This window comes from Rattus rattus, chromosome 1 (assembly GCF_011064425.1).
Source record: "Rattus rattus isolate New Zealand chromosome 1, Rrattus_CSIRO_v1, whole genome shotgun sequence".
Lineage (NCBI taxonomy): Eukaryota > Metazoa > Chordata > Mammalia > Rodentia > Muridae > Rattus > Rattus rattus.
Genome location: NC_046154.1, coordinates 88,345,620 through 88,365,004, shown reverse-complemented (window position 1 = coordinate 88,365,004; position 19,385 = coordinate 88,345,620). Strand labels below are relative to the sequence as shown.

Sequence of the window (19,385 nt, the reverse complement as noted above, 5' to 3'; positions counted from 1 at the left end):
ATGGTTCACTTTTACCGCCCTGAAGAAATATTTGAGCAAACTTATAGGAGGAAGTGTTTGCTTCTTGCTGGTAGCTTTGGAGGCTTCAGTCCATGGCAACTTGACCACTGAGATTCAGGAAGCCTTGTGTTACAAAGTTCAATATCATCATGAGGACGTATATGTCTCAGAGCTACCTACATCATAGCCGCTAGGAGCCAGAGAGAAACAGAGGAAAGAATCAGGGATGAGACATAGATTCTTCAAAGTCATGCCCTAGCCTCTACTTCCTCAAATTAGGACTTGCCTCTAAAGTTTCTACCACCTCCCAGTTGTGTAGTAAATTGTAGTTACCCAACATAGTTCATTGATTGTGTCAGATCCTTCATGACCCAATCAAGCTCTAAAACCCCACCAGCTCCTAAGCAAGACTTAAACCTGTGAAATTTTGCTGGTGGCTTCTCTAGTTCTGCTGGTATTGTGAGCATTTGTCTTGAAGAAAAGATGGTTCAATCTTCCTTCATCCAGAAGCAGAAAATGAAACCCTCTTGCAAGACCTCATATAAATGACTTTGGTGGGGCCTGATGTCTCATTGAAATCAAACAGGGTTGACATTTGAGAGGCCCCACAGGACCTCCCAATTCTTGGTGCACTCAACCTACCCTCTCATTTGGCTCTCACTGCCAGTCTCCTTTCGTAGTTTCCCCAGCACACAGAGGGGCCCTGTGGCAAACAGGTGGGGTGTGCAGCCTTGAGTAGCAGTGGAAAATCCAAATACTTGGAAAGATAAATAGGCTCATGCAGATAGTACAAAAGTCCCTTTTCTGAACTCACGTCAAATAAACCTCAACTGACAGAACGTTCTGCAACCACACCAACACAGAAGGACTAATTTAGATCTCAAATAAGGAGGGCAGCATGGTTATCAAGTCCCTGATGGATACCAATATGGTTGTTTTCTTTTTCTTGAACCTTTACTAAATACTCTCTGATATCCCTGGGTTTGGGTTGTGAACAAACCCTTGGACTCATAGAAGAAAGTCTTATTGACGCCTCTTAGAGAAGTAAAACAGGTGGGCTTGTCCACTTTGGCCCTGTGACTGGGCTGCAGAGGGAGAAATGAGTGTGGAGCATAGTGACATTGCTTCATATGTTCTTCAGTTTGGCTCTGTGCTTGACTCTGAAGAATACAGGGATATCTAAGAGCTGGATCCACCCTCAGGAAGCTTAAGTCCTTTGTCTAAGAAGCCATTCTTGCTATTTGTTCATGTCAATGTGTCATTATAGCAAGCTATGGCTTTTTCAGGACACATTTTACATAAATTTTACCAGAAGTTCAAGTTAAAATTTTACTCATACATGTTTTATTTCAAATTTCACAGTGGTTATAGTGTTGCAGCATAGATCTCGAATGCCAACAAGTCAGGAGTGTCTCAAATATGTGTCAACCTGGGCTACACAGTAAAACCCTTTCTCAAAAAAGAAGGGTGAATAGTTGGAAAATCCCATGACTTCACTTATCAACAGAGGAGAGATAGTGGGCATTGTGTTCTTTATACAAGATATTAATTTTAACTCAGACTATGCCAACTAGCCATTGTAAATGATATCACTAATATTCTGACAATCAAGAAGTAAGGAAGACAAATGAAGAAGCTATTGTCCACTGGAAAAAAGTGATCTCTACTATGAAATGGACCCATTCCTTCATTAAAACAAAATGAAACAAAGCTATTTACTGAGTAATTTATGAGGGTCAGGCATTGTCCCGGGCAAGGATATCAAATTTGTGAACCTGAAGTGTTATAAAACAGAGAAGAAAGTCACTCTAGTCTTAGACTGGGGTCATGTGATTTCCGCTGTTAGAAGCACGCCAAGAAACTAATTACACTTTGGCTCTCATGTAAGTCTGCCCTCAGGGGGAAAATAGGACGGTCACATGCATTTCCCACTTTCTGGCCCATGTGACTGCTCATTTCTTAATTAAATTAATCAACTGGCACTCATCCAGGAAAGCAATCTCTGCCCATACATATAACTTCCATACTCACATGGCTGGTCCAAGCCATAGCTAACTTTAGCTCTGTAAACAAGCACATATTTCATTTTCTTAAAGAAACAATTGTAAAGCTACATGAAAAGAGAAGCTTATATGGGAAATTTTAAAAGGGATATTTAGGATTTTTATGATTGTTCTATTCTGGTCACCATCTCATCCTTTTGGTTTTCTGTTTCATTGTTCATCTATGTTATAAAATATTGTCACATTGGACTTTATGTGATAAGTTAAATCATTTCTGGAACAATCGGTGTTGTCAAATGCTGGATTCCCCCACTTAACAGTTATGGAACTTAGGAAGCTTATGGTACTATAACACAAGATTAATGCCTACCTCACAGCTTGGTAGCAAGAAATAAATAAGATAATACACAAAGTAATTAATGACAAGAATGCACTCAATATACTTTAAATGTTATTATCATCATTGTAGTTATTAGTTCTAAAACAATACACCATTTCATATGTGCACACACAGGTGTGTGAGTGTGTATGTCCATGTGTGTATGTGTACTTGTGTGTGAGTGTGAGTGTGTTCTGTCTGACGTGGTCGTGAAAAGCACCACGGAGGATGTGATATGTGGAGATATTTAGAGGACAGGTAAAGATTCTTCAAATGCCAAAGTGGGACAGGTATTTCAGTGAAGAAGCCCCAGTTCTCTGGGAAACAAAAGTGTGTGCGGCTTCAGGGAGTTGTCAGCAGAACATGATAGCAAGAAGGTTCGTAGGCTACGTGAAGCTCCACAACAATCGGTCCCTCATTCTTGAGCTAGCCCTGCTGTTCTCAGATAATTATATGATACAGTAGCATCATTGGAGACGCTTCCTCTTCAGATTCAAAATCACAGTCCTGCACTCAGATACTTGGATTCATTAGAATTGAAAACAGAGTGGATGAATCTGTCCTCTTAATGGAGAGGGATTCTACAAGTTCCAATAAAAAGAAAATGATCCTCAGGTTGTTGGGAGAGAAGGAGCTTATACTGGGAGAAGCCTTATTCTCTACTTTTTTTTCTAACATCTCTACTACAGTCACAAATGTACACGCATACATAAGCCAAAGGTCAAACAGGAGTTTTCGGAAAGGCTTTTCTGCTTGTGTTTCCTTCCCCACAAGTCTGCTTCTCCTTAACTCTTATTCCTGCCACAGCAATAAAGAACCATGACACATACAGTGAATACAAATATTATGTTAATCTTAGGGCTTCTGTTATTGCAAGTACCTGGGCAACTTCTTCATGTAAATACCAGGGTGAGGTCAGAATTTGGATAGTCCAAAAGAAATGAGGTGGTTTAATGTGCTGCCAATGAAAGTTGGTTCCCTTCCAATCCCAAACCCACCTGATCCTTTTCTCCATCTCTCCGCAGAGGATTGTCTGCACTGCTGGTCTCCAGTGGTATCCCTACCCTGCTCAGATCCACTGTGTCAAAGGCTGTGAGGTGAGTCACAAGAAGAGACGTCTCAGCCTCAAAGAAATACTTACAGTGTTGTGTTCATTTTGATGGTTACAATTCACTACACCAACTAAGCAGTGTGCACACTTAGTTGAATTGCTCTCATTGTTAGGTGAAGCAGAAGTATCATTACTCATTCTACAGATAGAATAGGGAGGTATGAAGAAACACACACACACACACACACACACACACACACACACACACGCACAAAACAACAAAGCGAGTTCTGAGAGTCCAAGGCGAGCTTTTCTTTCCGCATAGCTTATAGCTAAATATTACTGGAACATAGCAGATAGTAAGATGGTCAACCAGAAATGTGATTAATATGCAAGCTTGAGGACATGAGTTCAGATCCAGCACTCAAAAAAAAAAAAAAAAAAAAAAAAAAAAAAAAAAAAAAAAAAAAAAAAAAAAAAAAAAAAAAAAAAAAAAAAAAAAAAAAAAAAAAAAAAAAAAAAAAAAAAAAAAAAAAAAAAAAAAAAAAAAAAAAAAAAAAAAAAAAAAAAGCACAAAATACATCAGGCAGTGTAGTATATACTTTTAATCATAGCATCAGGGCAGTAGATCCAGGAGCATGAAGCCAGCCAGTCAAACATTACAGTGAACTTGAGGTTTAGTGAGAGACCTGACTCTTACTAAAGTAAGCGAGGTAGAGAGGAATTGAAAACTATATGTGACATCAGTGCCAGGCTTTCGTGCACAAGTACACATGCATACTCCCTCACAACCTGTGCATGTGTGTATAAGGCAATAAGAAACAGAAACCATATTTATGTAACAGAAATAGTATAGCAGGTACTCTAATAGCAATACATCATTTAGCTTGTATAATGCCACGTGAGGTCATTTTTCTTTTAATTTCCATTTCCTTGCTTCCAGGTGAGTTCTGTCTGTTTCCATACCTTAGTCATTTACTAATCCTTCAGTACCAGAAACAATCTGGTCACTTTTAACTGAACCTTTGAGTTCAAGTAGAAGATCCTTTCTGACCCTCAAAGTTGTTGACTTCCCAGTTAAGCCATTTTTCAGCCTTGGAATTGTGGAAAGCTAGCTGTACTAGCGACAGTTTCGGGATGGAGGTCAATAGGCCAGTTCTTGGGATGCAGGTGTGTTCGTGAGGAAAGGATTGCAAGGAAACCAAAGCTGTTTCTCTGCATCAATTTGACCCTTCCTGAGAAGATACAACATAGTGTCCCTAACAAAGGTGTAGAAAGAAACAGGTGCTCCCAGAATCCTCAGATAGAGCTGGAAAGGAGTCTCACAACCACTCCCGAATGGATATCAAAGCTCTGTAGTCTCAGACTTCACATAGAGGACCTCGATAATGTCCTACAAAAATCTGTGTGAACCGGAATTACTCTTTAAATAAAGTGATCGTCTAAACCAAATAATTATTGAAAAATGAGGAAACAGACCCAGGCAACTATTTCCAGGAGAATTTGGTGGAACTCCAAAGCTGAGAATATTCTTAACATGACCTGGCTCTACTGGACTGCTACATAAACAGGAAAATTAGAGTCGGAGATGAATAGACTGGTATATATTTGTATGGCATGGTAGTCACGGAATAAAAACATGAGTCCAAATACTCTGCCTGCTAGTCTGCTGCTTTTCTTCCTTTCTGTCTATTGCCTGCTTATAGTGATTTCCTATAAGCATCACAAAACATTCAAGACCACAAGTTTCTTCCTGCTGTGGCTAGTAATCATGTATATATTTTTCAGGGTAGGCAGCATCATAGTCCTCAAGAACTCCCATTCCTTCAGGCTTCATTCAGAATGACAAAATATGGCCATGGCCTTGTCCCCATTACTTCTTTTCATGTCTCTGAATCAGTGCTGTGTTTTTGGGAGAGGCATCTTTAGTTATCTGAGCACTTATTATGCTGAGTTGGCAGTCTGACCATTCAGTGTGACAGCAGAATTTGATCTCTCCTTTGACTCAGCATTGAGGCCAAAGACCCTCTATCACTGCTGGGCACTGAACCCTGACAGTGATGCTTATCGCCCTTACCCCTCATCTTCTCTCCTTCTCGGTTTAGAGCTAATACTCTGTGTCTTATTTAAGGATAAAAGGATGCCCAGAAGAGAAAGAAATGCTGGGACCAGTAGTGAGATATTAAGCCTTAAGTGTCTAGAGTAAGTCAAGGTACAGACAGGACCTCTGAGTATCACCCTTCTGCTCACAACTGAGTCCTAGTCAATGTTACGCTCATTTATTCAAAGTCTATTTAAGGTCATTACATGGTCAGTCACTGTTCAAAGTTCTGTGTACACACAGTTTCACACAAGTTAAAAATAGCAGCTATGTCAGCTATGATAGCAAGTCACCTGTGATCTTTTGTTCCTCATATATTCACCCAACATGCACCATTTGCTAACTTTTTATTGATCATTATACTTGATAAATTTTTGTGTGAGTTTCCAGGCATTTTTGTAGAAAATTGGGGTATGAAACCAGAAGACTTATAGCAAATCTGTTAAAATTTTACAGTGATAATAAAGAAGAAAAAGATAAAATTTAACATTATGGACCATCCTATGTGTAAAATGAGTACAAGAAAATGTGGGAACCTAGAGCATTCAGAGCCTGCTAGAAAAAGCAAAAAGGGGGTAGAGATGATTTTTGAGCTATATTCTGAAGGATTTTTTTTCAATGCATTATTATTCAAAGTACCAACTGGATGTGGGATAGAACTATATTCAGCAATCTTTTTCAGGTTGTTTCCTGTCTCTTAAAAATATTCCTTCCTACTCCAACTAATAAACTCTTATATATGATTATGATCTCCGTTTAAACGTCATTTCTCCCAGGACATTTTCACTGAACAACCTCAGACAAGGTCAATGCTTTGCTATAATAGCATCAAGTGACTATTTGATTAATGACATTTTCTTTCATAAAGTTTTGATCTGGCTGGGTAGGGTACATGGATAGAAGAAAGAGCGGATGGATGGATTGATGGATGGATGGATAGATAGATAGATAGATAGATAGATAGATAGATAGATAGATAGATAGATAGATAGATGATTATGGTTACAGGAAAGGGCACCAAGGGAAGAAACCTCATGCAGAAAGTCAACTCCTCCTATCCAATCCAGTTTTATTCATTTTAAGAAAGGGACGGTGATTTACCTTTAGTACTCTGTCCACAGATTATCTGCAGAAGAATTCAAATGGAAAAGGGCTTCTGTTTTGTTGTTGAATATGAATGTAACAATCTGTTTGAAGTGGAAGTTACATGGTAGAGTCATTTCTCAACTTGAAGCCATGTGTGTGTGAGTGTGTGTGTGTGTGAGTGTGTGTGTGTGTGTGAGTGTGTGTGTGTGTGTGTGTGTGTGTGTGAGAGAGAGAGAGAGAGAGAGAGAGAGAGAGAGAGAGAGAGAGTTCTCATACATATATGAGCTCAACAGTGGTTTTTTACACTCCAAGTGGGAAATAAGGAAACAGGAATTTAACATACAGCATTGCAGGCAGAAAGGCTGGATGAATGAGAATTTGGAGCACATATGCAAAAGCCAGTCATGCAACACAGACTAGATTCCTTGTGAGCTTGATTCGCCTCAGAGCCAGTCACAATGGGAAGAAGAGTGGCCACAGGTGAATCAATGGCAGTGTTCTGAGATGAACCAGTCTCGGGATGACATGATTCTTACACTATTAACTCTAATCAGGCTTCTAGATGATTGGGAGACACAGATGAAATTAATACTGCTCATGTTTTTACGGACTTACAGTCTCTTGCCATCATAAACACTTAAACAGACACATGATGTTGTGATGATGTGTTGATGATTGGAGTGAGGAAACACACACACACACACACACACACACACACACAAACATGCACATGCACACGCACATGCACATTCATGTGTGTGTGTGCACATTAATGTTTGTGGGTGCCATCAAAGAAAGTCTTTAGATTTCCTCAGGCCCTCAGAATTCAGAACAGCAAAGATCTTTGTCTTCTTTCTCTCATTTTTGGAGAAACAAAAATGTTTAGAATTGATTGAAGAAAATACATTACTATGAACTAGAACACTATAGAATGGGTAGGGGAATTAGGGAAAAAGACAAGTTTAGATCCTGACTTTTTTTTTTTTTTTGCCAGCATGATTTTGACCAAGTTCCTTTTTACCCCTACTCTCCAGGTGTTAGCTTATGAAGTGGGGATAGTGATGGGGGCTTCATATGTTTTGAGGAAATGTAAAAATAGACCTTCAAAGGCTTAAAACCCTGAGTAGATCTGTATTGCTTTTAGAGAATTAATACACACCATCTTGAGCCTAATCCTTATGAATCCTTAATTTTTATGTCTGTAATTCTAATAGGTTACATCCAGATTTCTCATTTGTCTGCCTATAAATCATTCAAGAGATATACAGCCAGATTTTATTGTCTTAAAGTAAAATGTACCTTCTAATTCAGAGTGAAAGAAAGACAGAAAGGGAGGAAGAAAGCACAGGAGGAAGAAAAGAGAGAGAGAGAGAGAGAGAGAGAGAGAGAGAGAGAGAGAACACTGTTTTAATTTTCATACTACAGCAAACAAAATATATTTCTCGGCATCATCATATTCCAGCAAGGAAAAATATGGCACATAAAAATGTTTATAAATGGTAAAAAGTAAAACGTACCCAAGGGGTTGTTGGGATTGAAAGCCAAGTTGGCTGATGATGAAGATTTGTAAAAAGAAGAGAGACTGCCAGACAGCCATAGAGGCCTCAGTGAAGTGCTGAGAGCAGCTCCCTGTCATGCCAGGATAATAACATAGCCTCATTTCCTCCTTGCTTCTCTTCCCTTTTATAGCCATTCATGGGAGACAATTACTGTGATGCCATCAACAATCGAGCCTTCTGCAACTATGATGGTGGGGACTGCTGCACCTCCACAGTAAAGACCAAAAAGGTATGTCAACTTTAGCCTCCTCATACCTGCCCCCTCAGGAGCTCTCCAGCCTACTGACTAAGGTTTTATCTACACGGTAGATGACTTGTTGCTGTGGCCATGTTCTTGCTCTGTCTTCAGGCTTGATATCACTCTAGATTTTTTTATGATGATGATGATGATGATGATGATGATGATAATGATAATGATGATGATGATTATTCCTTTACTTAGTAGTGAAGTTGCTATCATGTACTGGGGGCTAGCTGGACTTTGCAGAGTTGGTCCTCAAAGCTAAGTGTCAGGTTGCAGAAGCAATTAAGTAAAAGACAACTCGCACTTTAAGAGAAGACTGGAAACAGGAGGCTCTTCCGTGTGTGCAGTAACTATGCCACAACAACAAGGGAAGGGACAAGGAGATGGTAAGGAAAACATCATTTAAAGCAAGTGGGTAGCTTGTAAATTCTAGAGAGAATATATATTTTAAATGATATATCCAAAGTGTAAGGTAAGCCAACACAGGACACCGGCAACTAGACTATCTATGCCCTCTGAGCACTCTAGTATCTATTTTGTCTTTACGCCTGTAAAATAGGAGGTCTATGAAGGGCCTTGTCTACATGTGGGAAGAGGACTTGGACATCATTTTCTTCCCTTGGCATTACCCACATCCAGGGGCTCAATTATTTGTACTAAAACAGGAACATTAGGACAAGATGCTTATCAGCTACCATAAAAAGTGGTGATCACCTCTGCTAACTTCCTGAGAAGAGCTAAGACGAGAATTTGGGGCTTCACTTTTGAAAAGGGTGAGACACCTGGGCACCCAGAGCTGAAAAACAGTCATGTAACCGTGGAGAAGAAATGATCTGGTGCTTGAAGCCATCTATAACATGAGACAGGTTTTTCCATCTCAGAGATGATTTTCTCAAATATTCCATCATAAAGAACTGTGAACTGAATCACTAGAAAAGAAAAGAATCTAAATGATAGTCAAAGACTCAGAGATTATCCCACACAATCTCCCCATTTCATTACTGGGACACTGAGGCCAGAAGGTGGGTGATTTGGGCCAGATAACAGAGGAAATGATGCAAGCTTTCTGACTGCCAACATAAACCGTCGGCTATTCTTACAACCTTATGAGAGTTGTTTTACAAAACAGGCTCAGGCCTCACATTTTAGAGACTGCTGAGCACATACTCAAATCAGAGAGCTGTTAATGGCTGACAAATAAGAATGCTGGGGTTCTCTGGAATCCATTCAGTCCCAAGTGGGCAGTATTTTCGCAAAATGCCTGACCTTTTGTGGTTTTGGTTTTGTACTATTGCTAAAAGACTGAAGATACATGCTTTCTACTTAATATAGGAGAATAAAAGCAATTTCCTGTTGATAAATTTTATGACTTGTGTCTTAATAGTGGAATAATATATATCTTACTCTTTGGGAAGTGTGGAAAGAAAAGAAGAATATAATTAATATCCTTCACCCTGAAGAAAATCATGGTTACTTTTTGTACTAAACATTTTTCTTGTTTGTTTCATATATTGCTATAATGAATTCTATTTTTTTTTTTACTCTTCTCTCCTCATCTCCCACTGAAACCCTTCCTTTTGAACATGTCCAGCTTCTACTTTCTAGCTTCATTTTTTTGGTATGATTTCTTATCTGAGCCTGGGTGGGGGTTATTTACTGCAGCAAGGGTAACTTACCAATGGTTATACCATTGAAGAAAATGACACTGCCCCCTTTTTGTTCTTTTGCCTTTGTTTTTTTTTTTACATATTTTTACATATTTTATAAGTATAAAGGTATGTATATCTCTGTGAATCAGTGCATTCTCAGTTTTGGTTCTAACTTCTGTTTATTTGGCACAGGAAAATTTATACACACAAATGGTCTAACATTTCAGGCATATTTTTTCTCTGTTGATGTTTATTAGTCGATTGAGATGTACAGCATTTGAGCTACGTAACAATTTATTTTAACTCTTGTCATGAACTTTTGAGTTATGTTCATTTCTTTGTGCGTGTAAGTACTTTCAGAGCTCCAATTGTTCCTTCACAAAATCATTTCTCGGACTGAAATGACCGGAATTGAAGGTGTAAGCAGTTTTAAGTGTCTTGATGTCTGCTTCCAGTGAATATAACCTATCATAATTCATATTGTAGCCCATCAGAGTACTCTGGGTTTTCTTTTAAATAATGTAGGGTGTCGTTTTATTTTCAGTAGCAATTTCTTAAGAATTTCAACCCTGATTAAGCTCACAAGTTAGTCAAACAGTGCCCCTGATTAAAATAATTTTATGCTATTATAATTTATAAACTAAAATATCATAAAACTATTTGGGAGCCTTCTTTAATGTATTACTGTTTTTACAAGAATGTGTTGTGGAGAGGCGAAGTAATATGATGGAAGTTTACATGTAGACTCCAAGTTGTTATAGTAATTTACTAAGCGCGGGTGTGTGTGTGTGTGTGTGTGTGTGTGTGTGTGTGTGTGTGTGTGTGTGTGTAAGTCATCATTTGGTTCTATGTTCCTGAGTTGGGTACATCTCCAAGAACATCACTCTGCAGGGTCCTATAGTCTGAGATTTTTCCCCCATTCACATCTTCTGCTTTCTGCTTCTCTATCCTTCTGGATCAAGCAGAATATTGCATGTGTTCAGACTTTCTTTTCCCAGTGAGATGATTGTCCACTGAGCCTCTTCTCTGGACCAGACTGTGTATGAACAGTAAGACTAGATGGATACAACTTTATGCTTGTAAGACTTGTCTGTTAGAGGGCCTAATGAAAATCAGTGACACAGTGACAGCTCATCCAGTTGTCTTTGTGAATGATTTAGGACTTTGGGGATAAAAGTTCCCTATGTATGTATCTTTAGCTCTAAGGAGGAGGGGTGTCTCAGGGAAGGAGAATATGGTTTGGGACAGAAAGGTCGGGTTCTATGACCAAGAGGATGTATTATAGAGGCTAATTGACTTTCTCGGGGCATGTGTGACATTGTCATAGTTCGTAAACTCGTGCTCAACACTTCTCAAAGTGTGAACTCCAGAAAGAAGAGGGAAAGTATCTTATATTAACATCACACATCTTCCCTTTTAGATTGCCCAGTGTACCTTCTAAATAAGCTTCAAGCCTCACCTTGAAGCATCCTTTGTATACACCCAGCTACTCTCACTAGACTGGTTTGAAGAGGATTATAAGAAGTAAAACAAAACAAAACACAAACCAACAATCCAAGAATAGCAAACATGTATGTAAATCACCTCACAGACCAGACCCTCTCCTGGACTTCCCTTTTGCTGAATTTTGAGACTTCTGTACAGATTACTCTGTATTTCTCTCATCTACACTGCCCTTCCCTTCTCTTGTATTTATGTTGCAGATATAAAATATTGAGCCAAGACTCATTTTTAATCCCCATGTCAACACTGACAGGTCAATATTACCTGTACAGAAGAGACAAACTGACTTGGACTCCAAATAATTATGAGGCTTGCCCAAGTTCATTTGACCAATGATTGGCAAAGTCCAAATTGAAATCAAGTTCTGTGTGACTCACAGGTTCTGCTCGTTCTTCTGCACAGGGCTGAGTCTCAGAGGCGAAAGTACCTGTGAATAGGGCCTTGTTCTCAGTGCACCTGGGCATGGCTCTCTCAGTTTAGGCTACAGACGTTTTATGGCGTTCCAAGGCTGCCAGAGAACTTGGGTGGGGGACCCTCCCTGTGGCACACAAAAGCAGCTCTCCCAGAAACAGTGTTGCCTAGGTAATCCCTGACACCCCAGGATGCCCAGCTTGGGGATTATTCTGTGTATACACGGGACAGGAGCAAATTTCTGTTTCTTTCTCCAGCTTCCACAGTAAGAAACCTCTTACTGGACAGAAGAAGCTTTCTTGATTTTATGTTTCTGACCTTACTTACTTGTTATGTCTATTTTATTCTCACCCATACCCTTGGCCTCTATCATGGGAAATTTTCTTTCTGTGATCACGCAGCCTGATAGTAAGAAACTGATCCACGAAGGATGTTACAGACAGAAGCATGTGCCCGCTGAGCACTTGCTACGCAATGAATTTTGGCAGGAATCTCTTTTGTGTTTCCCGAACTGTCCATCAAGGACGAAAACAGATTCTTTCAGGTCAAATGTGAGGACAAGGTCACAGAGATCTATGTGGGATTAGGATCCCCCATGTCTAGAGATTTAATGACAGTTGTCTCATTGTCATGCACAGTGGTAACTGCTTTCCCCTGGTATTTCATGTCGCTAGTACAGGAACTCTGTTGCAAATATTGATGAAACTTGGACTTAGAAAGTCTTGTGTAATCCAGCCAGGAGTGAGCAGATCTGAGATACAGGTCAATGATTTTAATAAACATATCACCAGCCTCTAACCTTCATGACCATTTTTCAATGGGCTTGTGACTCGTCAAAGCATCTTCCATTTTCACTTCTAGCAAGTGTCTTCCTTTATACATAACCATACACTCCGGACACTGGTTAAGATAGACTTCCCTGAGCTAGGGCTTGCTACTTACTTGGCTCATTGTTACATCTGTGAACTTCTTCTGGTCTTCCTCTTCTGTATATATACCAGCCTTTACCAACATCCACTGTGTATATACCAGCCTTTACCAACATCCACTGTGTATATACCAGCCTTTACCAACATCCACTGTGTATATTCCAGCCTTTACCAACATCCACTGTGTATATTCCAGCCTTTACCAACATCCACTCTGTACAATATCCTGGGCCATGTTGGCATACAAAAGAAATACTAGAAACTTTGATAACAGGACTTACTCAATTCCCACCCCAACCCCCGGACACCTTGTAACATGAGGTAGACAGGGAGAGGTAGGCAGGCTTCTGCTTCTTATGGTATTGGCTTATTATTCTTGTTGGAGCCACAAGCCTTGAGTACAAAGCAGCTGTCCACGATGGCTGCTCTCATTGTTTGAATAATAAAAAATATGTAATAATTTTAGTAAGTTAATTTTAGTAAGTTAATTTTAGTAACTTAATGTGTTGGTGATAATATAGCAAATAGGGTGTATTAACAAGGATTCATAGATGAGACATTACTTCCATAAGGCCTAAGGTGAAAGGTTTAAGAGAGAAGCAGGCACAGGGTGAAGGGAAGAAAGTGTCTTTGGCAGAGGGCACAGACTATATCAGAACCCAGATATCAATTAGGGAAAGTGTGAAGGAAGTCACTTCTTGCTTTACAGAGCCAGATAAGAGCACAGAGGAGGAAGAAAGAAGCCTAGAGGGATAAGGATTTTACAACTTAAGCCAGTCTGTCTGATCAGCCTCCAAAGGTAATAGGGAAGTACAGCAAGGATTGCAAACATCGCACCAGCTTAGAGGAGCCAGGAATGCTCCTTAGAAGACGCAATATGCCAAGCTGAAAGGATTAGTAGCAGAACACAAGCAGCTTGCTAAACAGAAAATCCCAACCATTTCATGGCTGGTAATCACAGATACCAAAGGTGTTTCTGTCCCCCTCCCATTCAAGATTGGCCATGACATATTCCTGTGGATAAGACACCGAAAGGACTTTTAATTTGTTCCTGTGAGGGAATCCAATCATGCTTCCTCAAAAAGTTATCTTCACTGTCACTGTCACTATTGTCACTATCATTCATTGCCTCCATTGTCTTCAGCATGTTCCTATCAATGCCAGCATTGACATGACCCATATTCACCAGCACCATGACCAGAACCATCATGATCATTATCACCATCATGTATCCAACACAGACCGTTCTGAATGTCTTTTTCCTGGGTTTCATACTTTGTGGAAAGGAATTTCTCTTGATACAACTCTTATTACCTCCATTTTTACTGAAAGAGAGCCTGGGGCTCAGAAAAGAAAGCATACCTTAAGTCAATTACAGGGCAAGAGCTCACACCTAAGTTCTCCTTCCCTCTCTACCAGCACTTTTCCTCCTTATACCTATGTACAGTGTTACTCAATCATGAATAATTTACCCACAATTGAGCACTCCACTCTTTCCATTCATTGAATTGTATCAGGCACTGTATCTATCCCACTCCCAAGAACCATGTTGTTTGTATGTGCCTACTGGGATTGTTAACTATTTATATGTACACTATACTGCCTCTGAGACTCAGGGACACACAGTGACTGACCCAAGGTGCCATAGCATAGGTACCTTGCTGTGGGGTAGCAGAACTAAAGCTTTCAGACTGTCAGCAAAAGATACCTCTGGTTTCTTTAACACACACACACACACACACACACACACACACACACACACACACACACACATACACACACACTCACATTTTGCCTGCTACCTCCCTGTTGAGTATGAGTCAGAATCTAGCCCTTGCCTGTCTCCCAGTCTAAGACAAGAGTCACAGCCAGAGCTTTGTGGTACATTTGCCCAAGCTGCATTCCTAAGCCATGCACACCCATAGATGAAGGGGTAAACATGGGCAGCTGACCCAGATGGAGAAATCCCAGGTCTGAGCACCATCCACTAGCCAAGAGGGAAAGAGAGAGAATCCTCCCTTCCCTCCTTGATTCAGCATTGTTAACAGAGTCTGGCATAGGACAGCATAGCTACATGGTTTTTGGACATCTTTAAATATTATCTGGTCACCCTGGTGTGTGGCAGATTTTCATGGGAGGAAACACACAAGGGAATCTACATAGGGATTCAAAGACTGGAAATTAGGCTTGTAGTTCTTACTATATTGAACTGTGGTTCTTGTTCCCATGCTTAGGGATCTTCCTCTGCATTGAGATGAGTTTGACTCCTGTTCTTGCTTTTGGGGGGCATGGGCATGGCACTGAGAAATAATGATAAGCACAGATGCATGTTCCTGGCCACCTGCCAGCTAGTGACTCACTTCTTTGCATCTTAGTTTCCTCTAAGGTATAAGACCGGGGTAGTAAGAATAGCTACCTTATTAGGGTTGCTGGGAAGCACAGAATGAGATAATGCAGGTTGAGAGTAGCTTAGGGCTAGGTTCAACATAAGGGACAAAGGTCTACAAGCTGGTTTGGAGAGAAGCTAATTTCACTGACTCCTCACCAGAACATTGTGGAGACTTTTTGAAAGCACCATCTCTCATCGGGAGTCTATAATTCCAAACTTCTTTATCATATTCTAATTATATTCCCTACTGTTTACTTCCAGATGTGCCTGTTTAAGGAATGTTAAAACTCCCAGGGTTGTCCTTGCTAGGATAGAGAATAGAAGTCTCTTTCAAACATAACCAGACCAGTGTGAGAATCAGCTGGTGCCAGAGCTCTGCCTGCCAATGACTTTGGAGGAGTTAAAGGTACTAAAGAGTGTAGGAAAAGAACCAGGCAAGGCAGAGTTTGTTGGTAAAATTGTTTCTAGTTCCTAGACAAGAGGTATGGGTAGCTCAGAGGGAGAAAGCTGGACTAGCCAGTAAAAGGCTCAAGACAACACACAACACACACACACACACACAGAGAGAGAGAGAGAGAGAGAGAGAGAGAGAGAGAGAGAGAGAGAGAGAGAGAGAGAGAGGGGAGCTATATAATTTAATTTTTATTCTTTTATTTCTGGACAGGGTTTGCTTTCCTATTTTTCGATACTGAGAAATATTTTCAGGCATATAGAATGATAGATTATAAAGATCAATGCTTGCTATACAAATCAGGAAACTCCATGACGTGCTGGTGATCTGTTTGTGCATTCATGTGTCAGCCACTGATGAAGCTACTCAAGGCTACTGCTTGGCTAAGATTCAGTTCAACACCAGCCCCTCCTCCTTCGCAGGCTGAGCAGACGCACACAAACAAGAAGCTATTCTGCGTAGTAAGAGTGTAAAAATAATATGCTATGATATCCTAAGACTAAAGAAAAGGGGGATTAGACTTTAGATAAGATATGTGGAAGAACAGTTAGGACGGAAGAAATTGAAATGCTAAAGTCTTAAATATGAGAAAAAATGGACTGCTTAAAAACTGTATAAGTAAATACACCACAGAGAAGGTGCGAGAAAAGGTACAGGTAAGGCATGAGAACCATATAGTGCTCGAATGACATCAGGCCTTGAGCTTTGAGTGGAGTGATTTTCTTCTAAGAGTCAGAATTTGCCAAATACTCAGATGTGTGGGTCACAGATACTAAGTTGCCCCGGTGAAACAGAGCTCGATGGGAAAGAGGTTCATGGAGAGTATAGAGAAGCCAATAGAGGTAACGGGAAGGTTTTAAGTACAGAATTGGAGCGAGGCCAGGAGAAAGATGGGGTGAAGGATGGACAAATTGAAGACAACGTCTGGGTGGAAGTGGCAAGAAGGTGACAGGAGGCGGGGAAGATGGTGGCATATGTGAGAGAAAAGTCTGACTCTGTATATCTTAGTCCTCACTGAGTACATCCTTATACCCTGTGTGTTGGGCCATGTTCTGGGGGCTTCTGTGTGATTCCTCATGTTTTCTCCTCACTACCATATGACAGCACGTATTGCTACTCTTTCGATCTCTGCTTTATGCATGTTGAAAGTATGGACTATGGCAGAGGGAGAATCTGCCCAAACTGTTCAGTGAGCATGAAGCAAAGACATGTAGTCTGGGCCTTAGGGCTGCCAGTGTGGTCCTTTCCAGACTAGATCAACAATTGGAGTTTGTCTCAGATCCTTATTTACCTTCTCCATCATGGAGAGAAGATTTCTCTTTGTAAATTTCCAGTTCTAACATTCTCCTAAAGATGGAGAGGCTGTGGAAAAGAAGTCTGACTAGGAGGAATGCTTGAAAAAATTTTTTTGTTTGGTTTTGTTTGTTTTGTTTTGCTGCAAATTCTTAGAGGCTAGAATTTAAATGTCCCAAAGAATGAAAAGGAGGTGTGTGTAAAGGTTAAAACAGGTGCTAAGTGGGGGAAAGATTGAAACTGACCAGCTCCAAGTCCCTGTAAATTGAAATGAAATACAAAGAGATATCATAGACATGGTAGTGAGCCATGGAGCAAATACAGAGTAACTCATGCTTTCTGTGGCTTAGGCTCGAAGAAAATAATACAGAACACTATTGACCCTATCTCAGTAGTAATGAATTATATTAATGTATTGATTAATTGTATTAATTAATACAATGATGTATTAGTATATGTGTAATGTATGTACATGAATATATGTCTATATAATTGATCACAGTTTATCAAGCCCCATGCTAGATAATTTTCATAAGCTATTTTATATATCCTTTATCACAGTGTCAAGAGATATAAGGTTGTATTTCCACTGTTCTTATTTAATTAATGAGTTGCTAAGGCTCCAGAAATTGTAACATATTCGAGGTTTTCCCTGAGCTGGGTGAGAGGGGCTAAGGTGAATACTTAAATTTAAATTATTACAAATAGTTCAAGTTGAATAGAGTTTAATAGTTATGGAGGTAAGAGAGAAGAGATGAGAGAGAGAGAGAGAGAGAGAGAGAGAGAGAGAGAGAGAATGAATTAGTCTACAAGTACATAATAATAAGGGAGAGAAAGATGCTCTCAGAGACAATCGTGAGCACTTGGAGACCCTGCCTAGGCAGGAGGCGAATGAGGTCATTAAATCCATCTGCGCAGATGGGGGACCCTCTGGGGAAAGTTATAAGCAAATGTCATGATGCAATACGGTGCAATCGACTTGTGTTAGTTCAGGCTGGGACTCCAGCAGGGACTGTACTGCAATCTGTGGAAAGATGGATCATGTGCCGGATAGGGCAGACACTTGCTCTGTTGGGCTTTTCCTACCACTTTCTAGAAAGGCCAGCCAGCCCAAGGTCACAGAACACATGAAGGGACGGACTGGAAATGGAACTTTGGCCTTGCACTTTGTCTTATGCTAAAATCTGTTTCCAAGAAAGGTCCTCCCAAAATTTAATTCAAAACTTTTATGTAAAATGCTCCTTGCTCAGGACTTCAGGCCCCATCCAAGGTCCTGCACAATTGTCTTATGCATTCTTTTGATTTTATTTTGCCTCCTCAAACCAGATATGCCACTATGTATAGAAAACGTTGTTCTTTTCAACAATCTGTTCTCATCGTTTATTTTAATGTGTTCATCACAGAAGTTCTACTTGTTAGATAATTCACAGTACAATTATCCTAACAGGCTGCATTAGTACTCATTACAATCTTTACTCCTGTTGCTCAGACCATGAAGCTTACTCAGTTTCTTCTAACGTGCAGACAGAAGTGGTTTGTCATTCTTTAAGTAGCAGATGGATCATTTTCTTTGAAGAAAATAGTGTCCCTTTCTTGGTTTCAGTTTCATCATTGATAAAAAGTTGATTAGTAGAGACTTGTAAAAGTGACTCAGAATCAGTAATTTCTTATCTGAAAAGTACATTCCCTGACAGAGGTACTTTTGCAAATGTAATCTGCCATGTTAATGACTCTTGTGTTATGGGAAACAGTTATTGTGATGCTATCTAAAATTAGAACTGTGATTTGAACTTGAATTTATTTTTCAAATCTACTAACTACCCCCATTCCTTTTTACTACCAATCTGAAAATCAGAACAAAGTCTCTGATTCATTCTTGATTTTCTCTCTGCAGGTCACTCCCTTTCCTATGTCCTGTGACCTACAAGATGACTGCGCCTGTCGGGACCCTGAAGCCCAAGAACACAGCCGGAAAGACCTTCGTGGATATAGCCATGGCTAAGGAAAGACAGGTGTCAAAGATTTCCCAACGCCAGGACACGCATCCCTCTGGTATTGATTTCACAGTCTGCTGCTCAATGAAAAGGCCTCTCCACACCAGGGATCCTTAGCACCCAACCGGTCTGCCTTTAATTTCACCCAGGAAGGACCAACTGTGGGGCAATGAACCGAGTCTCACCATGTTGAATGATGGAGTGGAATACTATCCTGTAATCTAAGATGGATTGCACACACAGCATGTAGTCCCAGAGCCTCTGAAAGTTCTTTCCATTTTTCACATGACCACAGCCCCAAACAACGAAATTGTGTGTGTATCAAGGAGTATGCACATCTGTG

The 19,385-nt window shown here is 40.1% G+C and overlaps 1 protein-coding gene across 1 annotated transcript in view; it reads left to right on the top strand.

The window, feature by feature from the left end:
- Positions 1-19,050, top strand: part of Pappa (pappalysin 1) — a 188,462-nt gene extending 169,412 nt beyond the window's left edge. Inside the window, 3 exon segments of the mRNA XM_032902919.1 lie at positions 3,408-3,479; positions 8,310-8,408; positions 18,943-19,050. Coding sequence (XP_032758810.1) covers positions 3,408-3,479; positions 8,310-8,408; positions 18,943-19,050 — 279 coding nt within the window.
- Positions 19,051-19,385: the final 335 nt, after the last annotated feature.